This window comes from Danio rerio, chromosome 1 (genome assembly GCF_049306965.1).
Source record: "Danio rerio strain Tuebingen ecotype United States chromosome 1, GRCz12tu, whole genome shotgun sequence".
NCBI lineage: Eukaryota > Metazoa > Chordata > Actinopteri > Cypriniformes > Danionidae > Danio > Danio rerio.
In genome coordinates, this window is record NC_133176.1 from 3,510,001 (window position 1) to 3,535,000 (window position 25,000).

At 37.8% G+C, this 25,000-nt stretch overlaps 1 protein-coding gene and 1 long non-coding RNA gene across 3 annotated transcripts in view; one reads left to right on the forward strand and one right to left on the reverse strand.

The window, feature by feature from the left end:
- Nucleotides 1–322: 322 nt before the first annotated feature.
- Nucleotides 323–6,226, reverse strand: LOC141384366 (uncharacterized). The gene is made up of 3 exons (XR_012405383.1): nt 3,910–6,226; nt 1,399–3,402; nt 323–1,294 (listed from the first exon to the last, which is right to left on the reverse strand). It is a non-coding gene; the product is annotated as an uncharacterized lncRNA (long non-coding RNA).
- gpc6a (glypican 6a) overlaps nt 389–25,000 on the forward strand; it is a 343,841-nt gene continuing 319,229 nt past the window's right edge. For both annotated transcript variants that reach the window (XM_021475731.3, NM_001109719.1), the window contains 1 exon segment: nt 389–794. In XM_021475731.3, coding sequence (XP_021331406.1) covers nt 638–794 — 157 coding nt within the window. In that variant the 5' untranslated portion in view covers nt 389–637.

The window sequence follows — 25,000 nt, forward strand, 5'->3', positions numbered from 1 at the left end:
TTATGGTGCTTGATATTGCATCTACAGCATCTATCTGTATATTTATTTACAATATTCAATTTGCACACACATACACATACCATTTTTAATTATTATTTGATTTATTTGTTCAGACAGGCATAATTATTTATATAAAATGTAAAATTATATATTTTTTACACGTGGAATTGCATATAGATTGACATTTTACAATGGGAGCGGATGCTTCAGCAGCTCTTGAGGCAAAACCATACGAGCCTTCAAAACTCCAGTCCGTGTTTTTCCATCTTCTCACACTCACCACTGGGTTGTGCGGTTTGTCTCTCAGTGTATGTGTGTGTGTGAGTGAGAGAGAGCGAGAGAGAGAGAGAGGGAGGATTTGCTACTTTCTCTCTGCTGATAGAAACACAGAGCAGAAGTTGAGAGCGCGCCGCTCCGGATCTATTCTGTCGGTGTCTCCGTCCAAACCGCGCACGCGCTCGTTCCGCTGGTGAATCCTGCTATGAACCGGACGCCACAGCACGCCTGACTGACCATTCAAATCAGCGATTGAATGATTGAAACATTTGTCCACCTGCAGCTGGAGACGCCGGTGCGCTGAGCGCGTCTTGCGGGGTTTTGCGCTTTTACGCATCGGCTGGATTTGCGCGCAGGAGGGATGGTGAAGACACCTGTCGTGGTTTTTACTTCTTTATCGCTTCTGCTGTCGCTGTCATGTGCTGGAGATGTAAAATCGCGCAGCTGCAGCGATGTGCGCCTGGCGTTCACCACCAAAGGCTTCAGTCTCCATAATGTGCCACATCAGGAGATATCAGGTGAGTACGAGGTGCCAACATCACCAGCAACTCTGCCTGCTTTACATGCCGCTGTGCCTTAAAGTCGCATCGATCATTATTGGGGAAGGAATTTGCTGATGTTTTACATGCGTGGAGTAGCCTATGATGAATGAGGAAGTCTGAGGTCAATAATTCAGAAGGGAATTGATGGCTTGGTCCTTGAAAACTTTCCCCAGCACAGTTGCGTTGAGCGTGTGTGGATATATCGACAGCAGGAGGTCGTCTAGCTGGCATGTTCATAGAAAGTCGCCTTTATTCGTGTTACATTCAATTGAAGTGTGTGTTTGAGAAATTTGTCTCAGTATTAGAATATCTGAAGTATTTAAATAAGCTATACATTATTTGCTGTGATTGTTAACACACATCTGTATGGTAATATTTAGTTTAAAAGATAGTATTAATGCAGACAACATGCATGTGTTGGACTTTTGTGGCTTTTAAACCAATTGTTTAACTGGATTTACTATAGTTTCAAGCCACTGCAAGTGCTTGCAAACAATGTATATGACAAACAAATCAAATTTACTAATGTTTAACTTAATTAGCTTGTCAAATTCGGCCCATATAAATTGTTTGCAAGCACTTACTTTAGAAAACATGAAGTAAATGCAATGTACCCTTATTTTTTAGGGTACATGTTCAGCAAAATCATCACTGAAATCAATACAAATCTAAATTAGTAAAATATTTCTTCTTTTGGAAACAGCAATACAGATAACCTCATGCACCGTTGTTTTTCTAGAAACACCTTCAAGCAACTTTCAGCACTTTTAGTGTTCGTAGTTCACATAATCGTAGTTGCATCATCACACACTTATATGAAGTAAGCATGCACAAATAAATATCTCACAAACCTGTGACTTATCTTGAGAGAGTGTCCTCCACATTGTAAGAGTTTCTACAGCACTTTCTGCAATTAAAACCCACTCATGCAATATAAACAGCCCCAGTAGGTGGCCCTGCTCTCTCAGTAGCTCCAGTCCCTCTTTAGCATTGGATTTATGGAGTCCTTAAGGCCATAGTGTAGCTTTAATTCATGCTCCATGCTGTGCCATAGATAGGGGTTTTTCCCCTTTGTTATCTGTTGGAAAGTAATCACATTTGAGGGTTTCACCCAGTCAAAGCAGATTAGCGTGGCAGGGATATAATGCAGGAGAAGAGAGAGCGTTTGAAAGGATAAGATAATACAGTCGTAATGTGTGTGTGATCCCTTAATACTGTTGCATTTGCCTTAAAATGACATTTGTTGCTCGCTTTACAGGTATAGCGTGAACAATATCAGTAAATGAGCAGATTTTCGATATTTTGGGATTCATTTTTTGTTATTTCTACATTTATTTATGCGTTTGAATTTAATTAAGGGAGATTAATCCTTTTTCCATGAACATTTAACTATGAAAAGTTTGAAAAAGTGACTTTTATGAACATGTTTAAGAGTTTAAAGTGATGTATTATCTTGGTTGGTGTTAGGGCCGCACAATGTATTGCTTCAGCATCGATATCCCAATATATCGCAATAATCACATCGCAAGATATACAGTGTCAAGATTGGATTATAGTCGAGCAGGTGCCACAAAACACAGCATTTTTAGACTTACTGCTAAGATTAACCATAATAAAGTAAAGGTTTGTCATTTACATGTGTTTTTAAGGCCTGTGACGGAGAGTTTAAAACATTTGGGCACAACAAATGATGACTTTTGGAGGCTTAACAAATGATAATGGCATTTAAATAATTATAAAATCAAGATGATATACTGTAGTGTTCATTTACATTTACAAAAATGTGTTTCTTAGATTTTGTTTGTATGGTTTCATGTCCAAATATCTGCACTTCAAGCCTAAAACAAGATTATTTTGCTCACCGTAAATTATTTAGCTTGATTTAAGGAAAATCACACATGATTTCGGCTCATTATTTCTGAAAGTGATGAAGAAATCTATATTTTTTTAGATATTGGGACTAGAGACAAGGCAACCTTAGGTAATTTGCATTGTGATTGCTTAATTTCTGTACTTAAATACTTGTTGGACTCTCTAGAAAAAGTCAAATAGAATTTAAACCATCTGCTGTAACTAAATATCGCAAAAGAAAATTAAATATCCCAATGTCAGATTTATACAATAGCTTGCAGTCCTAGTTGGCGTTGTGTATTACGGTACAAGAACCTGGTAGTATACTGTCAGTACATTTTCTGTTATTTTACAGACTTGAGCAGATTTTTGTATTTTGTGGTTCATGTTTTTTTTTATTTCCCCATTTCTTCATGCATTTGAATTGCATTATGGGAGCTTAATCTTTCTTTCAATGACTTTAAACCTTGACAAGTTTGAAAAAGATGAGGTTTATGAACATCTTTAATAGTTTAAAGTGATATATTGTCTGGGTTTGTGTTAGGTCCGCACAATGTATTGTTTCAGCGTTGATATTGTAGTGTGCGCATCCGCAATAATCACATCGCAGGATATACAGTGTTGAGTCTGGATTATAGTCGAGCAGGTGCCACAAAACACAGCATTTTTTGAGTCGCTGCTAAGATTAACCATCATAAAGTGAAGATTTTACATTTACATGTGTTTTTAAGGCCTGTGACGGAGAGTTTAAAACATTTGGGCACAACAAATGATGACTTTTGGAGGTGTAACAAAGATTAATGGCATTTAAATATTTATAACATGAAGATGATATACTGTAGTGTTCATTTACATTTACAAAAATGTGTTTCTAAGATTGTTTGTATTATTTCATGTCCAAATATCTGCACTTCAAGCCTAAAACAAGATTATTTTGCTCACCACAGATTATTTAGCTTAATTTAAGCAAAATCTCACTTCATTTTGACTCATTATTTCTGAAAATGAAGTAGAAATCTATATTTTTTTGGATATTTATATTAGAGGCAAAGCAACTTTAGGTAATTTGCATTGTGATTACTCAATTTCTGTACTTAAATACTTGTTAGAAAAAGTCAAATAGAATTTAAACCATCTGCTGAAACTGAATATCGCAATATTATCAAAAAAAAAATATATATCCCAATGTCAGATTTATACAATAGCTTTCAGTCCTATTTGATGTTGTGTATTACGGTACAAGAACCTGGTAGTATACTGTCAGTACATTTTCTGTTATTTTACAGAGTTGAGCAGATTTTTGTATTTTGTGGTTCATATTTTTATTATTTCCCCATTTTCTTTATGGTTTTAAATTGCATTATGGGAGCTTGATCTTTCTTCCAATAACTTTTAACCTTGACAAGTTTAAAAAAGTGACTTTTATGAACATATTTAATAGTTTAAAGTGATGTATTGTCTGGGTTGGTGTAAGGGCTCCACAATGTTTTGTTTCAGCATCGATATCGCAAGTTGCGCATCTGCAATAATCAAAGCGTAGGATTTACAGTGTTGAGTCTGGATTATAGTCAAGCAGGTGCCACAAAACACAGCATTTTTAGAGTCACTGCTAAGATTAACCATAATAAAGTGAAGATTTATCACTTACATGTGTTTTTAAGGCCTGTGACTGAGAGTTTAAAACATTTGGGCACAACAAATGATGACTTTTGGAGGTGTTACAAAGATTAATGGCATTTAATTATTTATACAATGAAGATGATATACTGTAGTGTTCATTTACATTTACAAAAATGTGTTTCTTTTTGGTATTGTTTCATGTCCAAATATCTGCACTTCAAACATCAAAAAGATTGCTTACCACACTGGCAGATTATTTAGCTTTTTAAGGAAAATCTCACTTAATTTTGACTCATTATTTATGATAATAAAGAAGAAATCTATATATTTTTTAGATATTTGGATTGGAGACAAGGCAACCATAAGTAATATGCACTGCGATTACTCAATTTCTGTACCTAAATATTTGTTGGACTCCCTAGGAAAAGTCAAATTGAAAATTCAAACCATCTTGTAAAACTGTATATCGCAATATTACAGCAAAAAAAGAAAATATCAGATTTTTCTAAAATCGTGCAGCCCTAGTTGTTGTATATTATTATATTAGTGTATATTACTCTACAAAACCCTTGCAATAAACCCCCAGAGCATTTTCTGTTATTTTACAGACTTGTTTCTCTAGATATTATTTCTTATACATTATTATCTCAAACTACTAATGCAAATAAAAGTCACTTTGTTAAACTGCAGAGTCGAAATTTCAACATCAAAAGTCGGCAGAGATCAACATCCTATAATGCAATTCACAATAAACATAAATAACGTTAATAAACAGAAAATATGGGAACATCAACAGGCATGCTTTACAGTGTATGCATGGTTATTATTAGTATGATTGCTTGCATTTTGTGGCATTTTCGTAACCTTTTTGTACTGAATGAAACGTACACATTGCTTTTGGCAAAACTTTGATGGTCAATAATGTCGGAAAGCTTGAATTTTGTTGTCTTGAAGTGAAACTAGCATGTGTAGGTGTGTGTGAGCAGTGTTTTTTTGCATTTCTAAAATTAGATGGTTTTCTCTTTCCCCCGTGCTCTCACCTGTGAGCGTGTTGTCCTCTGATCGCTCTCCGAGGGCTCGATTCCCATGAGCATCTGTTCTTTCATAGCAAGTGTCATCTATATCAGTTGTTTATGTTGGTTTATATATGTACGTATTCCTGCATGTGTTGCATCAGTGAGCCATGCCATAACAGAAAGAATACTCAGACAAACATTCACATTTATTTTGTGTTGAAAACAAAACTCTGAATTGGATTGATTTTGATGTAATATTTGTAAATAGCACTTTATTTGGTATTTTAAATATGCTCTATAAAAATGATTTATAAGATTTACGTATGAGGAGTTCAGATGCAAAGACTGCTAAACACCACTTCCGCCAAAAATGAGATAATTGAATTGAGAGAGTGCTTTAGGCACGTAGTACACCATCAACAAATAAGTTAGCTTCATATCATCAAAATCCCAGCATCAGCGCATTCAGAAATAACAGTTTGTTGGCAAAAGCCGCTAAACGCCGCCTGCCATTGACAGCAAAAGCCAATATATGCCGAGCACCAATCAGTATTTGCGAATCGAGTCATTTGTTTTTAATGTAACGGGGCTGATACGCCAGCTTTTATGAGGAAACATATTCCGCTTTTGATTTCGATTTTAAAAGATGGAGTTTGATGGACTGGATGAGCCTGTCCAACTGTCAGTGAATGATAAATGAAAACGTCCCTTACCTCAAAACTCTGTGCATTATGAGAAAAAGAAAACACAATGTGCAGTCGGAAGTGTAACACGCATTCCTAACGTTTTTTTGCGCAGCGGCGCTACTTTGAATGAGTCCAATTTACCATACATTTAACAAAAACTCCATTTCACGAAAGACTGAGTTAAGATGCCGTTCTTTTACCCCACGTGGATGCTATGAGGATAAACGAGAGACCAAGACCTTACGTATGGTGAGAATGAATAGCTTCTAAATTGTCAGAGAGGCATCCCCTTTTTGCACAGTAGGCCTACCTTGTGTTTTATTAACTAATTTAAGTTATTTTTTAAAAGATAAATATAATATATAAAACTATACATTATTTATATTACTTCATAATACCTATAAGTCTGATAAGCTTTTTATATTAAAGGACAATGCACAGATATTAATGTTTCACAATGTTTTACTCTACATTATTTGGATCTACAGAGCTAAGTTTACAATGGCTGTTTCTCAATTCCAAAAATGCAGAGGACGGACTTGCGTTCTTGTGGAGAACGATCTTGCCAGGTGTCCTCGTAAGAACGAACTCGGAAGACCACGAGAACAGAGAACGCATCCTATGAGACATAAGACTGTGCGTTCTTCCTGATGGTCACATGACATTCACACATTTTTAATGGAAAATTATGTAAATATTACAGCATTCATACAACGATTTATTGTTTTTCCTCTTTTCAAAATATATACTCTGCACAAAACATTATGAATATACGTTGCACAATATAAATAAAACAGATTTTAATACGAATCTCAGCAAATAAACTCTGTTAATGTGTTTATTGCTTTATTAAGATGTTATTGGTCATGTTTACTTTTACTGTTTTATTTCGGAAAACTCCTGAGCTAAATAAAGTATATCTCTAAATTTTAATATTAAGTCTATATAAAATGTTGCGCTTCACACCTCTGGTTGCAATGACTTCTGCGACTTCTGCGCCGAGTTTGCAATGTTTACATTGTCATATGTCAGGGCGAAGCAGTGGCGCAGTAGGTAGTGCTGTCGCCTCACACCAAGAAGGTCGCTGGGTTGCTGGTTTGAGCCTCGGCTAAGTTAGCGTTTCTGTGTGGAGTTTGCATGTTCTCCCTGCATTGCCGTAGGTTTCCTCCGGGTGCTCTGGTTTCCCCAACAGTCCAAAGACATGTGGTACAGGTGAATTGGGTAAGCTAAATTGACTGTAGTGTGTGAGTGTGTGTGGATGTTTCACAGAGATGGGTTGCGGCTGGAAGGGCATCCGCTGCGTAAAAACTTGCTGGATAAGTTGGCAGTTCATTCCGCTGTGGCGACCCCAGATTAATAAAGGGACTAAACCGACAAGAAAATGAATGAATGTCATATGTTATATGATTATTTAATTAACGTCAGTTTAATGTTATTGATTAATGCACTTGACAGATGAAGCATAATGAACCGCCACTTACTTGACTGATTTATATATATATATATATATATATATATATATATATATATGAAGAAAATTTACCTTGTTAAGAAACAAGAATTGTCTAAAGTGACATTTTTGAAATTGAAAGTTATTTTATTTACTAGCTAATAATCGTATCATTGCATGTAAAATGAAACTTCTAAACCTAATCAGAGGAGCCTGATAGAAAATGCTCATTTACAAAAAAAGAGGATTTAGAGGTTTTTGCATCTGAACTCTTCATTTTTTATAAGGTAGGTGGTTGCAAACAAGTTTTATGGGCTGAATTTAAACCAATTAAATGTATTAATGCTCAACTTAATTTGTTTGTTTAAATTCAGCCCATATGAATTGTTTGCAACCAGTTACCTTAAAAAAAAAAAAAAAAAGAGGTTTTTTTTCAGTGCATGCATGTATGTTGACTTCATGACTGATTGCCACTGCATTTAATTTTTCATTTATTTTGTGCAGTTGAAATTAGACAGGGCGACATGGTGGCTCAGTGGTTAGCCTCACAGCAAGAAGGTCGCTAGTTCAGCTGGGTCAGTTGGAATTTCAATGTGGAGTTTGCATGTTCTCCCTGTGTTGACGTGGGTTTCCTCTGGGTGCTCCGGTTTTCTCCACAGTCCAAACACATGCTCTCTAGAGAAAAACTGAAGAAACTAAAATGACCGTAGTGAATGAGTGTGTGTGAACGAGTGTGTATGGGTGTTTCCCAGTACTGGGTTGCAACTGGAAAGGCATCCGCTGTGTAAAACGTATGCTGGGATAAAGAGACTAAGCCGAAGGAAAATGAATAAATGAATGAATGAATGAATGAATGAATAACTGTTATTGCATATATGTTACAGAGTCACCATATTGGCACAGCTAAATGTTTGCCCTTTACGCAGATTTCACTACACATAAATGCATCAACCTGCTCTTTGTACTTTTACTTGAGTATGATTGTTCAGTATTTGTTCTCCACCACTGCTTTAGTCTAAATTAGGAGTCATTTTGCCAGGTTTGGGGGCTGTGTGGCCGATGAACTGATCCAGCTAAACAGCTTAGCTTGGCCTGAAGGCTCATTTAACCAGTTTCAGCTGGAAAAGATGAAATCATCTGTGAGAAAAGCTGTAGCATCCTGATCATGTCTCCAGATGACATTTGGTATAATTGTTTTATTATGCAACGCAATGACATTTAGACTTTTTAAAGTGTGGAGCAAGTGACTAAATGATCTAAATGTAAGTTTGCAAAGAGCTCATCTTAGCTCCACTGCATTCGGAGCTCTTGCTGTCATGTATGGCATCCTGTCATTGCTATTAATTTGGTGTTTATGTTGTGTTCATGACATAATCACTTTTTGAGCTGAAATTGTGAGCTTTCTGTTTAATATTGGTTGTGTATCTGAGGGAAATTGCCACACAAGCAATTTGGCTTTGTTTTATCCATGAGATATTGATTGGATTGTTATAGTTTTCTATTGGTTAATCACTTGTGAATAACTCCGCCCACTCATCAGTACACTCCAATCAGATAATATATAACAAGAGAAGAGGGTACTGATTTAAAGAAAATACTCCAGTATTCTATTAAAAAAGTAAAATCAAGCAAGCAGGTTCCAGTCTCGGCTGGGTCAGTTGGCATTTCTGTGTGGAGTGTGCATGTTCTCCCCATGTTGGCATGGGTTTGCTCCGGGTGCTCCGGTTTCCCCCACAGTCCAAACACATGCACTACAGGGGGATTGATGAACTAAATTGGCTGTAGGTTATGAGTGCATGTGGGAATGTGAGTGCATGGGTGTTTATCAGTACTGGGTTGCGGCTGGAAGGGCATCCGCTGCGTAAAACGTATGGTGGAATATTTGGCGGTTCATTCTGCTGTGGAGACCGCTGATAAATAAGGGACTAAGCTGAAAGATAATGAATTAATAAATAAATAAAATCAGAAATTGTCTTAGGACTGTGCCGAATGACAATATTTATTGTATGGACAAAATAAGAAGTCTATAATTTGATATAATGCTTTATTGTTTATTTTGTGGCGTCACTAAATACAGCTTATGGTATTACTTTTTCCTAATTTATGTGAGTGCAATATTACACGACATTGAGCAGATTTAGACAGAAATTTTAATAACAGTATTGTGATAAAGTTGGATTCTTGAAAGTACAACATTTACATTTTTGCAATTTTTTTAGCATTTTTTTTTTTCATGTTGGACCTGTAATAATTTTTTAAAAGTGTTTTTTATTTTTTATTTTATATTAATATTTATTTTTATATTACTTATACATTTTTACATTTTAAATATATAACATTTTTGATCAAACATTTGCACTTAAGTTCTAAATAAAGTAAGAAATATGATTACATAAGTACATTTATTTATACTTGTATTTCAAGAGTTCACACTGAGCTGATGATTGGTTATAAAGCTTGTTTGGCATGCTGTCCCGGGAGAAAGCCCTGAGCTCATAAAATCCTCGTGCCCAGGGCTCCCTCCCGTTTGCAAGGTAAGAGGGGAGTTTGAGCTCATTTAGATCCGGAGAACTCCCCTGCTGTAGTAGCTAATGAACACTGAGCTCTCTGTGTTTTACATGACAAAAAAATAAAATAAAAAATAATACAAAACATTTCGCAATGAGTCGAAGATCTCAGAAACAGCCTTAATCTGAAGCAGAAATTGTTGGAATATGATATCAAAGAGCAAATGAAACACAGACATTCAAACAAAATGATTTGAATCCCTCCCTCCCTCGCTACAGTATATCATGGGTGTGTGCGCACATTCCTCTTAACACGGATCACACAATTCCCGAATCATGAGATTAGATCCAAACTCTGGCCAAAATCAAGCGGACAAGCCCAAATGAGAGGCTGTTAGTCAAAGCACAAACACTAAAGCAACGTGCATTGGGAAATACTGCTGGAAAACACACACATTAGTAAAGGAAGGCTTTGTCCTCTGATAAATCATTGGGTTGATTAATCACACATGTCTTATTGTTGCTGGTCTCATGAGCTCATTGGAGATCTCCACGGACCGTTGTTTGTGTGGTGTGCGTTCATCGGGTAAATCACCGCCTGACAACACTGAGCTCATCTGGGAAGAGTTACATAGCGTTACAGCACATTCAGGAGAATAGATATGTCAGATCAACACAACTTTTTAAATAGTTTGTGTTTCTTTCCTTAAGCATTCTGGTTTTAAACATTTTAAAGCGGGCCTATCATGCTAAAATCGCTTTTATAAGGGGTTTAAACACCGTTGTGTGGCAGCAGTGTGTGAATATATCCAGCTCATAATGGTGAACATGAATTAATTGTATTTGTTATAATCAGACTTGATAAAAACAGTCTGCAGAAACACTTTGATTGACATTCTCCCTTTGTACGTGTCATCAGAGTGGGAAAGCCCCGCCCATTAATGACCATCTTTCCCTTATTAGAATAAACAGGCCTGGGTGAGAAGCAGCCGTCGACCCTTAGAGTTTTGACCTGCTGAAGATCATTTCAGAGACTAAGATGATTATACATGTAGAGGCACATGTGTCTTATTGTCCAGATAAATGCTTGTTTCACGTTTAAAGCACTGTTTGCTATTCAGTGTTAGCTGTAACATCTTGCAATTGGTTTCTTTCTTGTACTTATTTATTTACTGAGTTGTGATTGGTCTATTTCTTCTACTTATTTGAGTACTGATTTATTCAAATTAGTTGAAGATGTACTTGTACTGATTTAAGGTCTTCCTAATTGTATTTATTCTCACACCAAGTTGTGAATGATGTGACACTTTAATGTGACACTTTTTAATGATACAATGTGCTTTTCAATTTCAGTTATTACAGAAAATGACTATGGATTTTTGTTTTTAATGCGTGTGCGTGTAAAACAATATAATTTGCACAAAGAAATTTTGGAGTTCTTCTCTAAGTAGTTCTCTAAGAAGTAGTTTCTTCACCCCGTTTAGAGCATCATTATGGGCGTTTTACGTTATAACTAACATGGTTTAAACGATAGATCTTAGACAGAGAAACTACGGTTTTGGAAAACACTCGTCACTTCATCATTCTTTTTCCAAATGAGGCATTGTACTACGATAGTGCAGCCTCGAGTTACGTCGTTGTTTGGGAAACGCACCCCAGATCAAGTTCAGCTTCTTGAAATGTTACATGTGAAAATACAAGCAATACATTTCTGGCTGCAGTTCACTGAATGGCCACCGGTGTCACTATTACATTATTATATTGTGAAATTGTTGTTATTGTTGTTGGTCTAAGCAGACTGTTATTGACACAATGTTGTTTATCACACACACTCCACTACTGCTGCTATATCATAAAATGGTCACAGTTTACAATACGGTTCATTAGATAATGTTAATTAATGCATTTACTAACATGAACAAACAATAAACAATACATTTACTACAGTATTTATTCATGTTAATAAATGTTAGCTAATGAAAATGCTGTAGTTCATTGTTAGTTCATGTTAACTCATGGTGCATTAACTAATGTAACCAAGCATGGACTTGAATGTTAATAATGCATTAGTAAATGTTCAGTTATGATTAATAAATGCTGTACAAGTATTGTTCATGATTAGTTCATGTTAGTATATACATTTACTAATGAACCTTATTGTAAAGTGTTACCCATAAAATATTACATGTGCAATTACGAGCAATACGTCGCTGACTGCAATTCACTGAATGGCCACTGATGTCGCTATTATGTAGCTTTTTTTATTATTGTAACCTAATCAAACTAATATTTTGGAAACATTATTATTGTTGTTGGTGTAAAAAGACTTTTAAGGCTGATTTATACTTCTGCGTCAAACGCTCGCGTATGCTAAGGCGTCGGCGTCGCTGACGTGCACCTCTCAAAAAATATAACTACACATCGCAACGACGCGTAGCGCAAGCTCTGTTATTGGTCGGCTTGGTATCGCTGACGAGTCTGGGCGGGGCCGAGAGCCGCACGGATGGCGCGAGCCCAATAGAGCGATTGTTTACAAGTGTGGAGTCCTGTAAAGGAGCTCCGGATGGAAAGTTTTGTTCTGTGTTTACCTCAGGGGCGCCTCCAAGGGGTGGCCAGGGGTGGCCACGGCCACCCCTCGGTAAACTCTGGCCACCCCTGTGGCCACCCCTTTGGCCACCCCAATATAATTTTGCGGTTGATATTATTGATTTAAATGAACTTATAAATTCCCAATATTTAGATAAATAAATAAATAAAATGCAGTCACTAAATTATTGTTGGTGTTACTGACGTAGCTCTGCCCCTCTGGTTCAATGCTGGTGAAAGCAAACTGACGCATGCGCGCGGAAAACCATTCCCGCGCGCCTCACGCACTCCTGTGTGAATCCCAGTTGGTTGTTTGCATGCACGCCGACATAATAGGCACCGCTCATGCGCCGTGAAACCGGAGTAACAGCCTTTTGTGCAGAGGTGTCGGCACGCAGCGAGTTTTGAAAGTCGTTTAAAGTTTATATAATATGATGATGATGATGATGATGTAACTTTTACTAAGCATGCCTTTAAAGCAGAAAGGAGGGATAATGAGTTAGGGAGGTAAGACTTCATAACATGATTTCTCAGCCATGATCTGGTCTAAGATCACAGATAATTCTATAATACTTTTTTTGTATTCTTTAGAATTGTCATAATTAATTTTCATGCAAAAGGTTTCTTAAGTGATGTTGGCATATCACTCCAGTTGTTGTTTTCCAGTAATATTTAGGACTGATTTCTGTTATTTATTTAGAATAATAATTGTATATTAATATTAATTGTATTTATTTAGAATAAATATAAATAAATTGTTATATTTATTGAATAACAAATTTAACAATTCAAGAGAGGTGGGGGTGTATAGGGTGGTTAGCCCAGGGTGTCATTTAAACTAGAACCACCACTACCCTCCCCGATCGTCCTTGACAGCACGCACACACCTTCAATAGACAGCAATGGCTATTTAATATTTACCTTAAGGTACAGTATATCAATAGAAGAAGCTGCATTAATAAAATGGTTCAAAAAGCAATATGGATAAATAATATTATTAGGTATAGTGAGTGTGTATAGTAATGCCTTTTGTTCAGTTTGTTCATTTGTTTGGGTAATTAATAAACTCATTATTCTTTCATTCATTTTCTTTTCGGCTTAGTCCCTTTATTAATCCAGGGTCACCACAGCAGAATGAACCGCCAACTTATCTAGCACATTTTTACACAGTGGATGCCCTTCCAGCTGCAACCCATCACTGGGAATAATAAACTTATTAATCTTCATTAATTTTAGACATGGCATATCTCGTATGATGTACAATAAAGGCACGTAAAAAAAGAAGTTATTTATACAGTATATAAAAAGTGTTTTTAAACTAAACATAGATTTTTATTTGGTTTGCACATGTACACTGAATTATTTCAAATAATAAATTGCAATATTTCAAGTAGAATTAATTAAATGAATAAAAACTACATTATTTCATTTACCAGAAACAAAAATATAACATTACACTGAATTTATTATTTTTTTTGTGTGCCACCCCAAGATTTGGTGCGGCCTCTTCTGGCCACCCCTAAGAAAATTTTCTGGGGGCGCCACTGGTTTACCTCATAGTTAAAGCTGTTGCACGTCCGCCGGTTTCTGCCTCAAAATGAGCGAGTTTGAGCCACTTGTACATTCAGGAAGCGTTTAGGAAAAGCAAAACACAGAGGAACATTTACACCTCACTGCCAACTAGCGTTTCGGAAGTGTAATGCAGACCAACAGAAACAGCGCAGAAGTATAAATGCACAGTCACAGGCGTTGCATGCGCCGTGGATTACGCCGGTCACTTGATGCAGACCACTTCTTTAAATGTCGCCACCAGAGTCACTGTCATGTAAATTGAGACAATTAGCAATTTTTACCTATTCCCCACACCTCTGCTACTTAGTTAAATAATACATATACAATTACGAGCAATAAATCCCTGGCTGCAGTTCACTGAATGGCCACCGGTGGCACTATTATCTAGCATTTTAAATTCTTAATGGAACATACATTGTGGAAACTTTATTGTTATTGTTGGTGATGTAAACAGACCTGTAATGTGACACTGTTTTCGACACAGTGTGCTATTCTTGGCCTTTCCACGAACCCAAAAGTTCAGTATGACAGATACTAAATGGACTTATTTTGCCGTAGGAAGGTTCTTCTGTCATATCATAGCATTCATCAGGCGTTTCTGGCATGTTCAGCAAGATCTTGGACACGTCTGTGTGTTTAATATCACATCCACCTGTGTGCTGGATCCCATCTGTCTGCTTCACTCCTCACTCCCGGCTCCATCTCGCCTCTAATCACTCTGTTTAATGAAAATCTTGGCCTCTAAATGTCAGGAGCTCGTGCGAAAAGGCTTTGATCAGTGTCGCGTTCACGTTCGGCCTGTTTGTCCAGCGCCGGCGTATTGAGCGACATCCATTTGCATTCATTATAGAACACAGACCCGCACAAACAGAGCGCGCTTCGCCAACATCGTGCCAGTTAGCAGGTGAACGGAGGTACAAAGAGAGAACTTGAAGGGGAAAAAAAATATGCAAATTTATGTGAGGAGAATGAATGAATTATGCTGCCGCTGTCATCAGTAGCAGGTGAGGAGACGTGAATACATCAGAGGAATATTTATATGATCGTATATTCAAAAGAGCGCCGTTAAAGCGCGATCAGTTACAAAACACTTGTTGAAATGGAAGGATGCTGGGAAATAGAGAATAAGGGCCTTTTCTGTGATAAGATACAGAACAAAAGCCTTGTATTGTTAAGCCTTGTGTCTTTATTTCTTTTTTCTTTTTCTTTTTTTGAGGGGTGGAACCAAAAAAATGGTTTGCTTTTCTAATTATTTTATATTTTATGTCATTTTGGAGGCCTTGTTCACTTTTATTACACATTTTCTGATGTAGTTAACTAAAGATAAGTACATTTTTATTTTTAAAAAACGTACAAAGTAGAATTAATTATTTGTATTTTTGTTAAATGCTATTTTTTATTATGTATGTATTATGTGCCAATAAATTTTAATATGCTATATAAAGTATTACATTTAGATGTGTAATAATGTAATACACTCACCGGTCAATTTATTAGGTACACCTGTCTAACTGCTCGTTAACGCAAATTTCTGATCAGCCAATCACATGGCAGCAACTCACTGCATTTAAAGCTGCGGTCACACTCGGCTTTTCCTCCCATAGACTTCCATTCATACGCACGCGAATGTGTCAGACCGGAAACGCAAGGTCATGCGTCAAATTTCGCAGGTTTCTGCGGTGCAAAGTTTAAGCTTGATGAACTCTGACCTGCGATATCGCATCACTAGACTGCGTGACACCAATCGAGGATCAAAACATGAACTCTCTGAACAGAAATTTAAAACATGGAGCAATCGCTCGCTTTTTTAAACGTCTAATGATCTTGTTTAATCCCGCCCCTTTTCGCTGCACTGCACGACAGAATATCGCATGCTCAAACTCAAATGTGTCCGCAGCTTTAGGCATGTAGACATGAGCTGTCTCATTTCAGAGGCTGCATCCTTCGAGGGACTCCCCTTTGAAGTCTGCCTCCTTTAAAGTCCACACAGGGCGAACCAAGCAGTTGGAAATGAGACTATCAAGCCTACAGAGAACGGATCTCGTCACCAGGCAACCCTAACAGCTGCTAATAAGCGCGGATAAAATTTGTAATGACTTTTTTTAAAGTGATTTTAAAACTTATTTAAAAGTATCTTGTAAAGACAAGATATACAGATGCTGGAAATATATTCCCGTTATTCTATTCTATAGTTTTTTTTTTTTTTTAAGTGTTTAGATATCCAAGTAAAATAAACTTAATTCATACATTTAAACCAGAGTTTTCTTTTAAACATGTCCTGCCGTTATCAGCACGCAATAAATCTTGGGATGTTTAAGGCCATGAAGGATGCACCGGTTATGTCCTTTATTACCTGGAAAATGAAGGATGCATTTGGAGGCTGCATTTAAAGGAGCCTTCGAATTTATTTGAAATGAGACAGCCTTTTTGTGCCGCGATGACGCTGCGCCCTTTGAATGCATCCTTTAAAGGATGCAGCTTCCAAAATGAGACACAGCTATGGTCAAGACAATCTGCTGCAGTTCAAAGTGAGCATCAGCATGGGGAAGAAAGGTGATTTATGTGACTTTGAACGTGGCATGGTTATTTCAGAAACTGCCGATCTACTGGGATTTTCACGCACAACCTTCTCTAGGGTTTACAGAGAATGGTCTGAAAGACAGCAAATATCCAGTGAGCGGCAGTTCTGTGGGCGCAAATGCCTTGTTGTTGCCAGAAATCAGAGGAGAATGGCCAGACTGGCTCCAGCTGATAGAAAGGCAACAGTAACTCAAATAAGCACTCGTTACAACCGAGGTCTGCAGAAGAGCATCGCTGAACACACAACACATGCAACCTTGAGGCGGATGGGTTACAGTAGCGGCAGACCACACCGGGTGACACTTCAGTTAGCTATGAACTGGAAACTGAGGCTACAATTCACACAGGCTCACCAAAACTGGACAATAGAAGATTGGAGAAACGTTGCCTGCTCTGATAAGTCTCCATTTCTGCTGCCACCATTGGATGGTCGGGTCAGAATTTGACATCAACAACATGAAAGCATGGATCCCTCCTGCTTTGTATCATTAGTTCAGGCTGCTGGTGGTGGTGTAATGGTGTGGGGGAGATTTTCTTGGCACACTTTGGGTCCATTAGTACCAATTGAGCATCGTGACAATGCCACAGCCTACCTGAGTATTGTTGCTGACCATGTCTATCCCTTTATAACCACAGTGTACCCATCTTCTGATGGCTACTTCCAGCAGGATAACACACCATATAATAAAGCGTGAATCATCTCAGACTGGTTTCTTGAACATGACAATGAGTTCACTGTATTCAAATGGCCTCCACAGTCACCAGCTCTCAATCCAATAGAGCACCTTTGGGATGTGGTGGAACAGGTGATTGGCATCATGGATGTCCAGCCAACAAATCTGCAGAAACTGTGATGCTATCATGTCAATACAGAGCAAAATCTCTGAGGAATATTTCCAGTACCTTGTTGAATCTATGCCACGAAGGATTAAGGCAGTTTTGAAGGCAAAAGGGGGTCCAACCCGGCACTACTAAGGTGTACCTAATAAAGTGGCCGGTAAAAATAATATAATATAATATAATATAATATAATATAATATAATATAATATAATATAATATAATATAATATAATATAATTAGAAGTTGGTGCTACGTTGTGAAATTATAATTTATCATATTAAAATAAATATAGTAGTCTCTCAATTTAATAAAAAATTAAATATAACTGTTTTATGACAAAAACATATTTATACTGCCTATTTTGGATTGAATATACAGTAAGATCTCCAGCATTATGAAATATTATTACGATTTAAATATCAACTGCAGTATACTGTGCAATGCTGTGTTGTCCTGCAATGAAAAGCTGAATTACTTCAGTCCTCAGTCTCCCACGAGTCTACAGAAATGATTATTTATTTATTTATTTTAAGCCATAGCAGTTTGGAGGGACAGGAATATGAGTAAATGTTGACGGATGCTCATTTGCGGTCGATGAACTGTCCCTTTAATCCCTCTATAGATTAATAATAGAAACAAACTACAGCACAATTCAGTCCAAAAAGTATATGATATCATCTGATTTGATTTGATTTCTCCTTCTCATCAGTGGCGATGGAGAAATCTAATATTAGCTGAGGGCTTGTATATAGTGTGGCAGAAAACTCTCGTCTGCCAGTTGCTTGATGGAAAGACTTCTGGGAAATCCTCCTACAGATCCTGCAGTGATGTTCGCAGAAACACAACATTATTTATAGATTAATGTATTTATATCAAAAGACAGTTCCTGTTGTTCACTGAGTCACAGACACAATTCTTATCTTCATCATCTTCATCATCAGTCTAAAGGTCAAATAAAATATTTACTCTAATTACTGTAAGAGACACTGATGATGTTGACAACTGAAAAAATGTCCGTCTATCCGTCTGTCTATCAGTCTGTCTGTCTGTCTGTCTGTCTGTCTGTCTGTCTGACTGTCTGACTGTCTGTCTGTCTGTCTGTCTGTCTGTCTGTCTGTCTGTCTGTATGTCTGTATGTCTGTCTGACTGTCCATCTGTCTGTCTGTCTGTCTGTCTGTCTGTGTGTCCATCTGTCTGGCCATCTGTCCGTCTGTCTATCCATCCATCTGTCCGTCAATCTATTTATCAGTCTATCCGCTTGTCTATCTAACTCTGTCTGTCTGACTGTTTGTCTCTCTATCTGTCTTTCTATCCATCTGTTTATCAATCTGTCTATCTGTCTGTCTAAATTGCTGTTTGTCTGTCTGTCTGTACAATTGTCTATCTATCTGTCTATATATCTGTCTATCTGCCTGTCTATATAACTGTCTGTCTGTCTGTCTGTCTGTCCATCTGTCTATATAATCGTCTGTCTGCCTATCCATCTGTCTATATAACCGTTTGTCTGTCTATCCGTCTATATAACCGTCTCTCTGCCTATCCATCTGTCTATATAACCATCTGTCTGCCTATCTGCCTGTCAATCTGTCTAAATAACCGTCTGTCTGTCTATCTGCCTGTCCATCTGTCTATATAGCCGACTGCCTGCTTATCCACCTGTCTATATAACCATCTGTCTGCCTATTTATCTGTCTATATAACCGTCTGTCTGCTTATCCATCTGTCTATATAACCATCTGTCTGGCTATTCATCTGTTTATATAACATCTATCTGCTTATCCATATGTCTATATAACAGTCTGTCTGTCTTACCGTCTATATAACCGTCTGTCTGCCTATTCATCTGTCTATATAACCGTCTGTCTATCTGCCTTTTCATTTGTCTATATAACCGTCTGTCTGCTTATCCACCTGTCTATATAACCGTCGGTCTGCCCATTCATCTTTCTATATAACCATCTGTCTGCCTATCCATCTGTCTATATGACCGTCTGTCTGCCTATCCATCTGTCTATATAACCGTCTGTCTGCCTATTCATCTGTCTATATAACTGTCTGTCTGCCTATTCATCTGTCTATATAACCGTCTGTCTGCCTATTCATCTGTCTATATAACCATCTGTCTGCCTATTCATCTCTCTATCTAACTGTCTATCTGCCTATTCATCTGTCTATATAACCGTCTGCCTATTCATCTCTCTACATAATCATCTGTTTGCCTATTCATCTGTCTATATAACTGTCTGTCTGCCTAGTCATCTGTCTATATAACTGTCTGTCTGCCTATTCATCTGTCTATATAACCGTCTGTCTGCCTATTCATCTGTCTATATAACCATCTGTCTGCCTATTCATCTGTCTATATAACCGTCTGTCTGCCTATTCATCTCTCTATATAACCGTCTGTCTGCCTATTCATCTCTCTACATAATCATCTGTTTGCCTATTCATCTGTCTATATAACTGTCTGTCTGCCTATTCATCTGTCTATATAACCATCTGTCTGCCTATTCATCTCTCTATATAACCGTCTGTCTGCCTATTCATCTCTCTATATAACCGTCTGTCTGCCTATTCATCTCTCTATCTAACTGTCTATCTGCCTATTCATCTGTCTATATAACCGTCTGTCTGCCTATTCATCTCTCTATATAACCGTCTGTCTGCCTATTCATCTGTCTATATAACCGTCTGTCTGCCTATTCATCTCTCTACATAATCATCTGTTTGCCTATTCATCTCTCTATATAACCGTCTGTCTGCCTATTCATCTCTCTATCTAACTGTCTATCTGCCTATTCATCTGTCTATATAACCATCTGTCTGCCTATTCATCTCTCTATCTAACCGTCTGTCTGCCTATTCATCTCTCTATATAACCGTCTGTCTGCCTATTCATCTCTCTACATAATCATCTGTTTGCCTATTCATCTGTCTATATAACCGTCTGTCTGCCTATTCATCTCTCTATATAACCGTCTGTCTGCCTATTCATCTCTCTATCTAACTGTCTATCTGCCTATTCATCTGTCTATATAACCGTCTGTCTGCCTATTCATCTCTCTATATAACCGTCTGTCTGCCTATTCATCTCTCCATCTAACCGTCTGTCTGCCTATTCATCTCTCCATCTAACCGTCTATCTGCCTATTCATCTGTCTATAACCGTCTGTCTGCCTATTCATCTGTCTATATAACCGTCTGTCTGCCTATCCATCTGTCTATATAACCGTCTGTCTGCCCATTCATCTCTCTATATAACCGTCTGTCTGCCTATTCATCTCTCTATATAACCGTCTGTCTGCCTATTCATCTCTCTATCTAACCGTCTGTCTGCCTATTCATCTGTCTATATAACCATCTGTCTGCCTATTCATCTCTCTATATAACCGTCTGTCTGCCTATTCATCTCTCTATCTAACCGTCTGTCTGCCTATTCATCTCTCTATCTAACCGTCTATCTGTCTATATAACCGTCTGTCTGCCTATTTATCTCTCTATCTAACCGTCTATCTGTCTATATAACTGTCTGTCTGCCTATTCATCTCTCTATCTAACTGTCTATCTGCCTATTCATCTGTCTATATAACCGTCTGTCTGCCAATTCATCTCTCTATCTAACCGTCTATCTGCCTATTCATCTGTCTATATAACCGTCTGTTTGCCTATTCATCTGTCTATATAACCGTCTGTCTGCCTATTCATCTCTCTATCTAACCGTCTGTCTGCCTATTCATCTCTCTATATAACCGTCTGTCTGTCTATTCATCTCTCTACATAATCATCTGTTTGCCTATTCATCTGTCTATATAACCATCTGTCTGCCTATTCATCTGTCTATATAACCGTCTGTCTGCCTATTCATCTCTCTATATAACCGTCTGTCTGCCTATTCATCTCTCCATCTAACCGTCTGTCTGCCTATTCATCTCTCCATCTAACAGTCTATCTGCCTATTCATCTGTCTATAACCGTCTGTCTGCCTATTCATCTGTCTATATAACCGTCTGTCTGCCTATTCATCTCTCTATATAACCATCTGTCTGCCTATTCATCTGTCTATATAACCGTCTGTCTGCCTATTCATCTCTCTATATAACCGTCTGTCTGCCTATTCATCTGTCTATCTAACCGTCTATCTGCCTATTCATCTGTCTATATAACCATCTGTCTGCCTATTCATCTCTCTATATAACCATCTGTCTCCCTATTCATCTCTCTATCTAACCGTCTGTCTGCCTATTCATCTCTCTATCTAACCGTCTATCTGTCTATATAACCGTCTGTCTGCCTATTCATCTCTCTATCTAACCGTCTATCTGTCTATATAACCGTCTGTCTGCCTATTCATCTCTCTATCTAACTGTCTATCTGCCTATTCATCTGTCTATATAACCATCTGTCTGCCTATTCATCTCTCTATCTAACCGTCTGTCTGCCTATTCATCTCTCTATCTAACCGTCTGTCTGCCTATTCATCTCTCTATATAACCGTCTGTCTGTCTATTCATCTGTCTATATAACCGTCTGTCTGCCTATTCATCTGTCTATATAACCGTCTGTCTGCCTATTCATCTCTCTATATAACCGTCTGTCTGCCTATTCATCTCTCCATCTAACCGTCTGTCTGCCTATTCATCTCTCCATCTAACAGTCTATCTGCCTATTCATCTGTCTATAACCGTCTGTCTGCCTATTCATCTGTCTATATAACCGTCTGTCTGCCTATTCATCTCTCTATATAACCGTCTGTCTGCCTATTCATCTCTCTATCTAACCGTCTATCTGCCTATTCATCTGTCTATATAACCATCTGTCTGCCTATTCATCTGTCTATCTAACCATCTATCTGTCTATATAACCGTCTGTCTGCCTATTCATCTCTCTATCTAACCGTCTGTCTGCCTATTCACCTCTCTATCTAACCGTCTTTCTGTCTATATAACCGTCTGTCTGCCTATTCATCTCTCTATCTAACCGTCTATCTGTCTATATAACCGTCTGTCTGCCTATTCATCTCTCTATATAACCGTCTGTCTGCCAATTCATCTCTCTATCTAACCGTCTATCTGCCTATTCATCTGTCTATATAACCGTCTGTTTGCCTATTCATCTGTCTATATAACCGTCTGTTTGCCTATTCATCTCTCTATATAACCGTCTGTCTGCCTATTCATCTGTCTATATTCATCTGTCTAAGACTTTCAATATATCTGTCTGTCTGTCCATTGTTCATCCATCTGTCAATCCTTCCATCTGTCTATAGAAAAAACTAAATCTATTATCATTAAAATCCTTGTTGTTTTTGATGAATTCAGTCAGTTCTTACTTCTAAAAAAATACATCTTTAAATAAAGTGCAGTGCGATGCTTAGTAGAAATGTATTTACTTCTAATTAGAAAGCCTTGCATTATGAGGTTATTTTTACACTCCACATATATGTTATAGAGTTTACTTCTCCCTCATCCATCCCGACAAACACCGTCATTTCCAGGACAGCAAAAAAAAAAGTCACGTGTCTGACAGCAATAAACTCTAATTCAGATTCACTGTGAGCAGCAGCATGCGTAATTGCTTTTTCTTTACGTCTCCCAAATAATCCCACCATAAATACACCTCCAACTATCTGCGGCCCCCGAGGAGAGAGAGGCTGGAGCAAAAAAAAACACACTTAATTACTGCTAATTAGCAATACTAACAGCGGAGCATCAGGTGCCGAACACACCCACCTGGATTACACGAGCATTTATCCCTTCAGAGGACACCACCGATAATAAATCCAACATTAATAATACTAATAAATAAATCAAACAGCCTGTGCTCCCAAAAAAAGACCATTTACATAAGTTAATTATTTGGACAGCCTTTTCAGCACTGAGGCACCGAATGTGATTAATATCTTTTGGTAAGTGAGCAGTGTTCAGAGGCAAACGCAGCCCCAGAGAGCGTTCAGATGTACAGGAAGTAATGAAGCCATTAATACTGTGGAAAAAGCGACTGCTACAGGAAGTTGTGTCTCAGGCGTAAGGTGTTTGGGAGCGTAGGCGAGGTGAAAACCCGGCGCTTTGTTTTCCCTGTCAGTCGCGAGATGCTGATAGCGTTGCTTTTTTTTCCCTCGGAGCCACGAGAAAACCAACATTACATTATTGTAGCCGTGCTCGCAGCGCTCCCAGTCACTGTCAGCATCATTTGGGATTGTTGTTGTCTTCTTCTTGTGGTTTTCAATATATATTTTTTTATTCTGCTTGTTTGTTTGTTTCACAGTCTGACTGTGATGCTCTTTAAAACACAGAGACTTCCAGATCAAGGTGAACATCAGTGTTACTGTAGACGAGGGATGTGAACAAAGCTGAAAACTTCGGTTCTTATGTTACATTTCAAAGATTTAAAGTGAGATATTTACAAGTGCTGGACAAATATTAATCACGACTGATTGCATCCAAAATAAAGTTAGTTTTGTCAATATTTACAGTTGAAGTCAGAATTATTAGCCCCCCTGCATATGATCCACAATATCTGTTTAGCGGAAATAATTACATTTTTAATCATAATAGTTTTATTAACTCATTCCTAATAATCTTTGCCATGATGACAGTACATAATATGTTACTAGATATTTTTAACACACTGGTATTCCCTAAAGTGACATTTAAAGGCTTAACTAGGGTAGTTTGGCAACTCATTAAACATTCGTATTCGCAGCGCTCCCAATCACAAGCTGAGTCCCAAATCGCATACTTATGCACTATTCTACGCCATTTTGTAGTATAAATAGTGTAAGTATATTGCGCTCACACTGAAAACTCTAAAAATAATAAGTGCACTTTAATTACCCGGATGATGCACTCATTCAGCCGCTAAAATGAAGTGTGTAATGATGGACACTTCACGCACTCAACGACCGCAGGTTTGCCTATGTAGCGGAAGGGGCGGAGCTATCGGACGCACATGTTGGATAACTTTGTTTATTTTGGATGGTGAAAGCACAATTCTCCTACGAGAGTGATTATAGCGCCTCCCGATGGTGAATGCAGTTATACTCACGGCAGGTAATATTTGATCATTCGGTCGTTTATTTCACTTATTAGGCAAACGTCATCAGGGAAACGGTTTGAAATCCCGCTTAGTAAAAAACCATTAGTGTGCCATTTGGGATGACACTACATACATATACTATCCTTTTGAGTGTGTAAGTGCATAAGTACATAGTGCATGAGTGCATAGTGTATAGTGTGCCATTTGGGACGCAGCTACTGTCAGCATCATTTGGGCTTGCTGTTGTCTTCTTGTTGTGGTTGGGAATATTTCGTTTCTTTATATATATATTTTTTTTATTGTGCTTGTTTGTTTATTTCACAGTCTGACTGTGATGCTCTTTAAAACACAGAGACTTCCAGATCAAGGGGAACATCAGTGTTACTGTAGACGAGGGATGTGAACAAAGCTGAAAACTTCGGTTCTTATGTTACATTT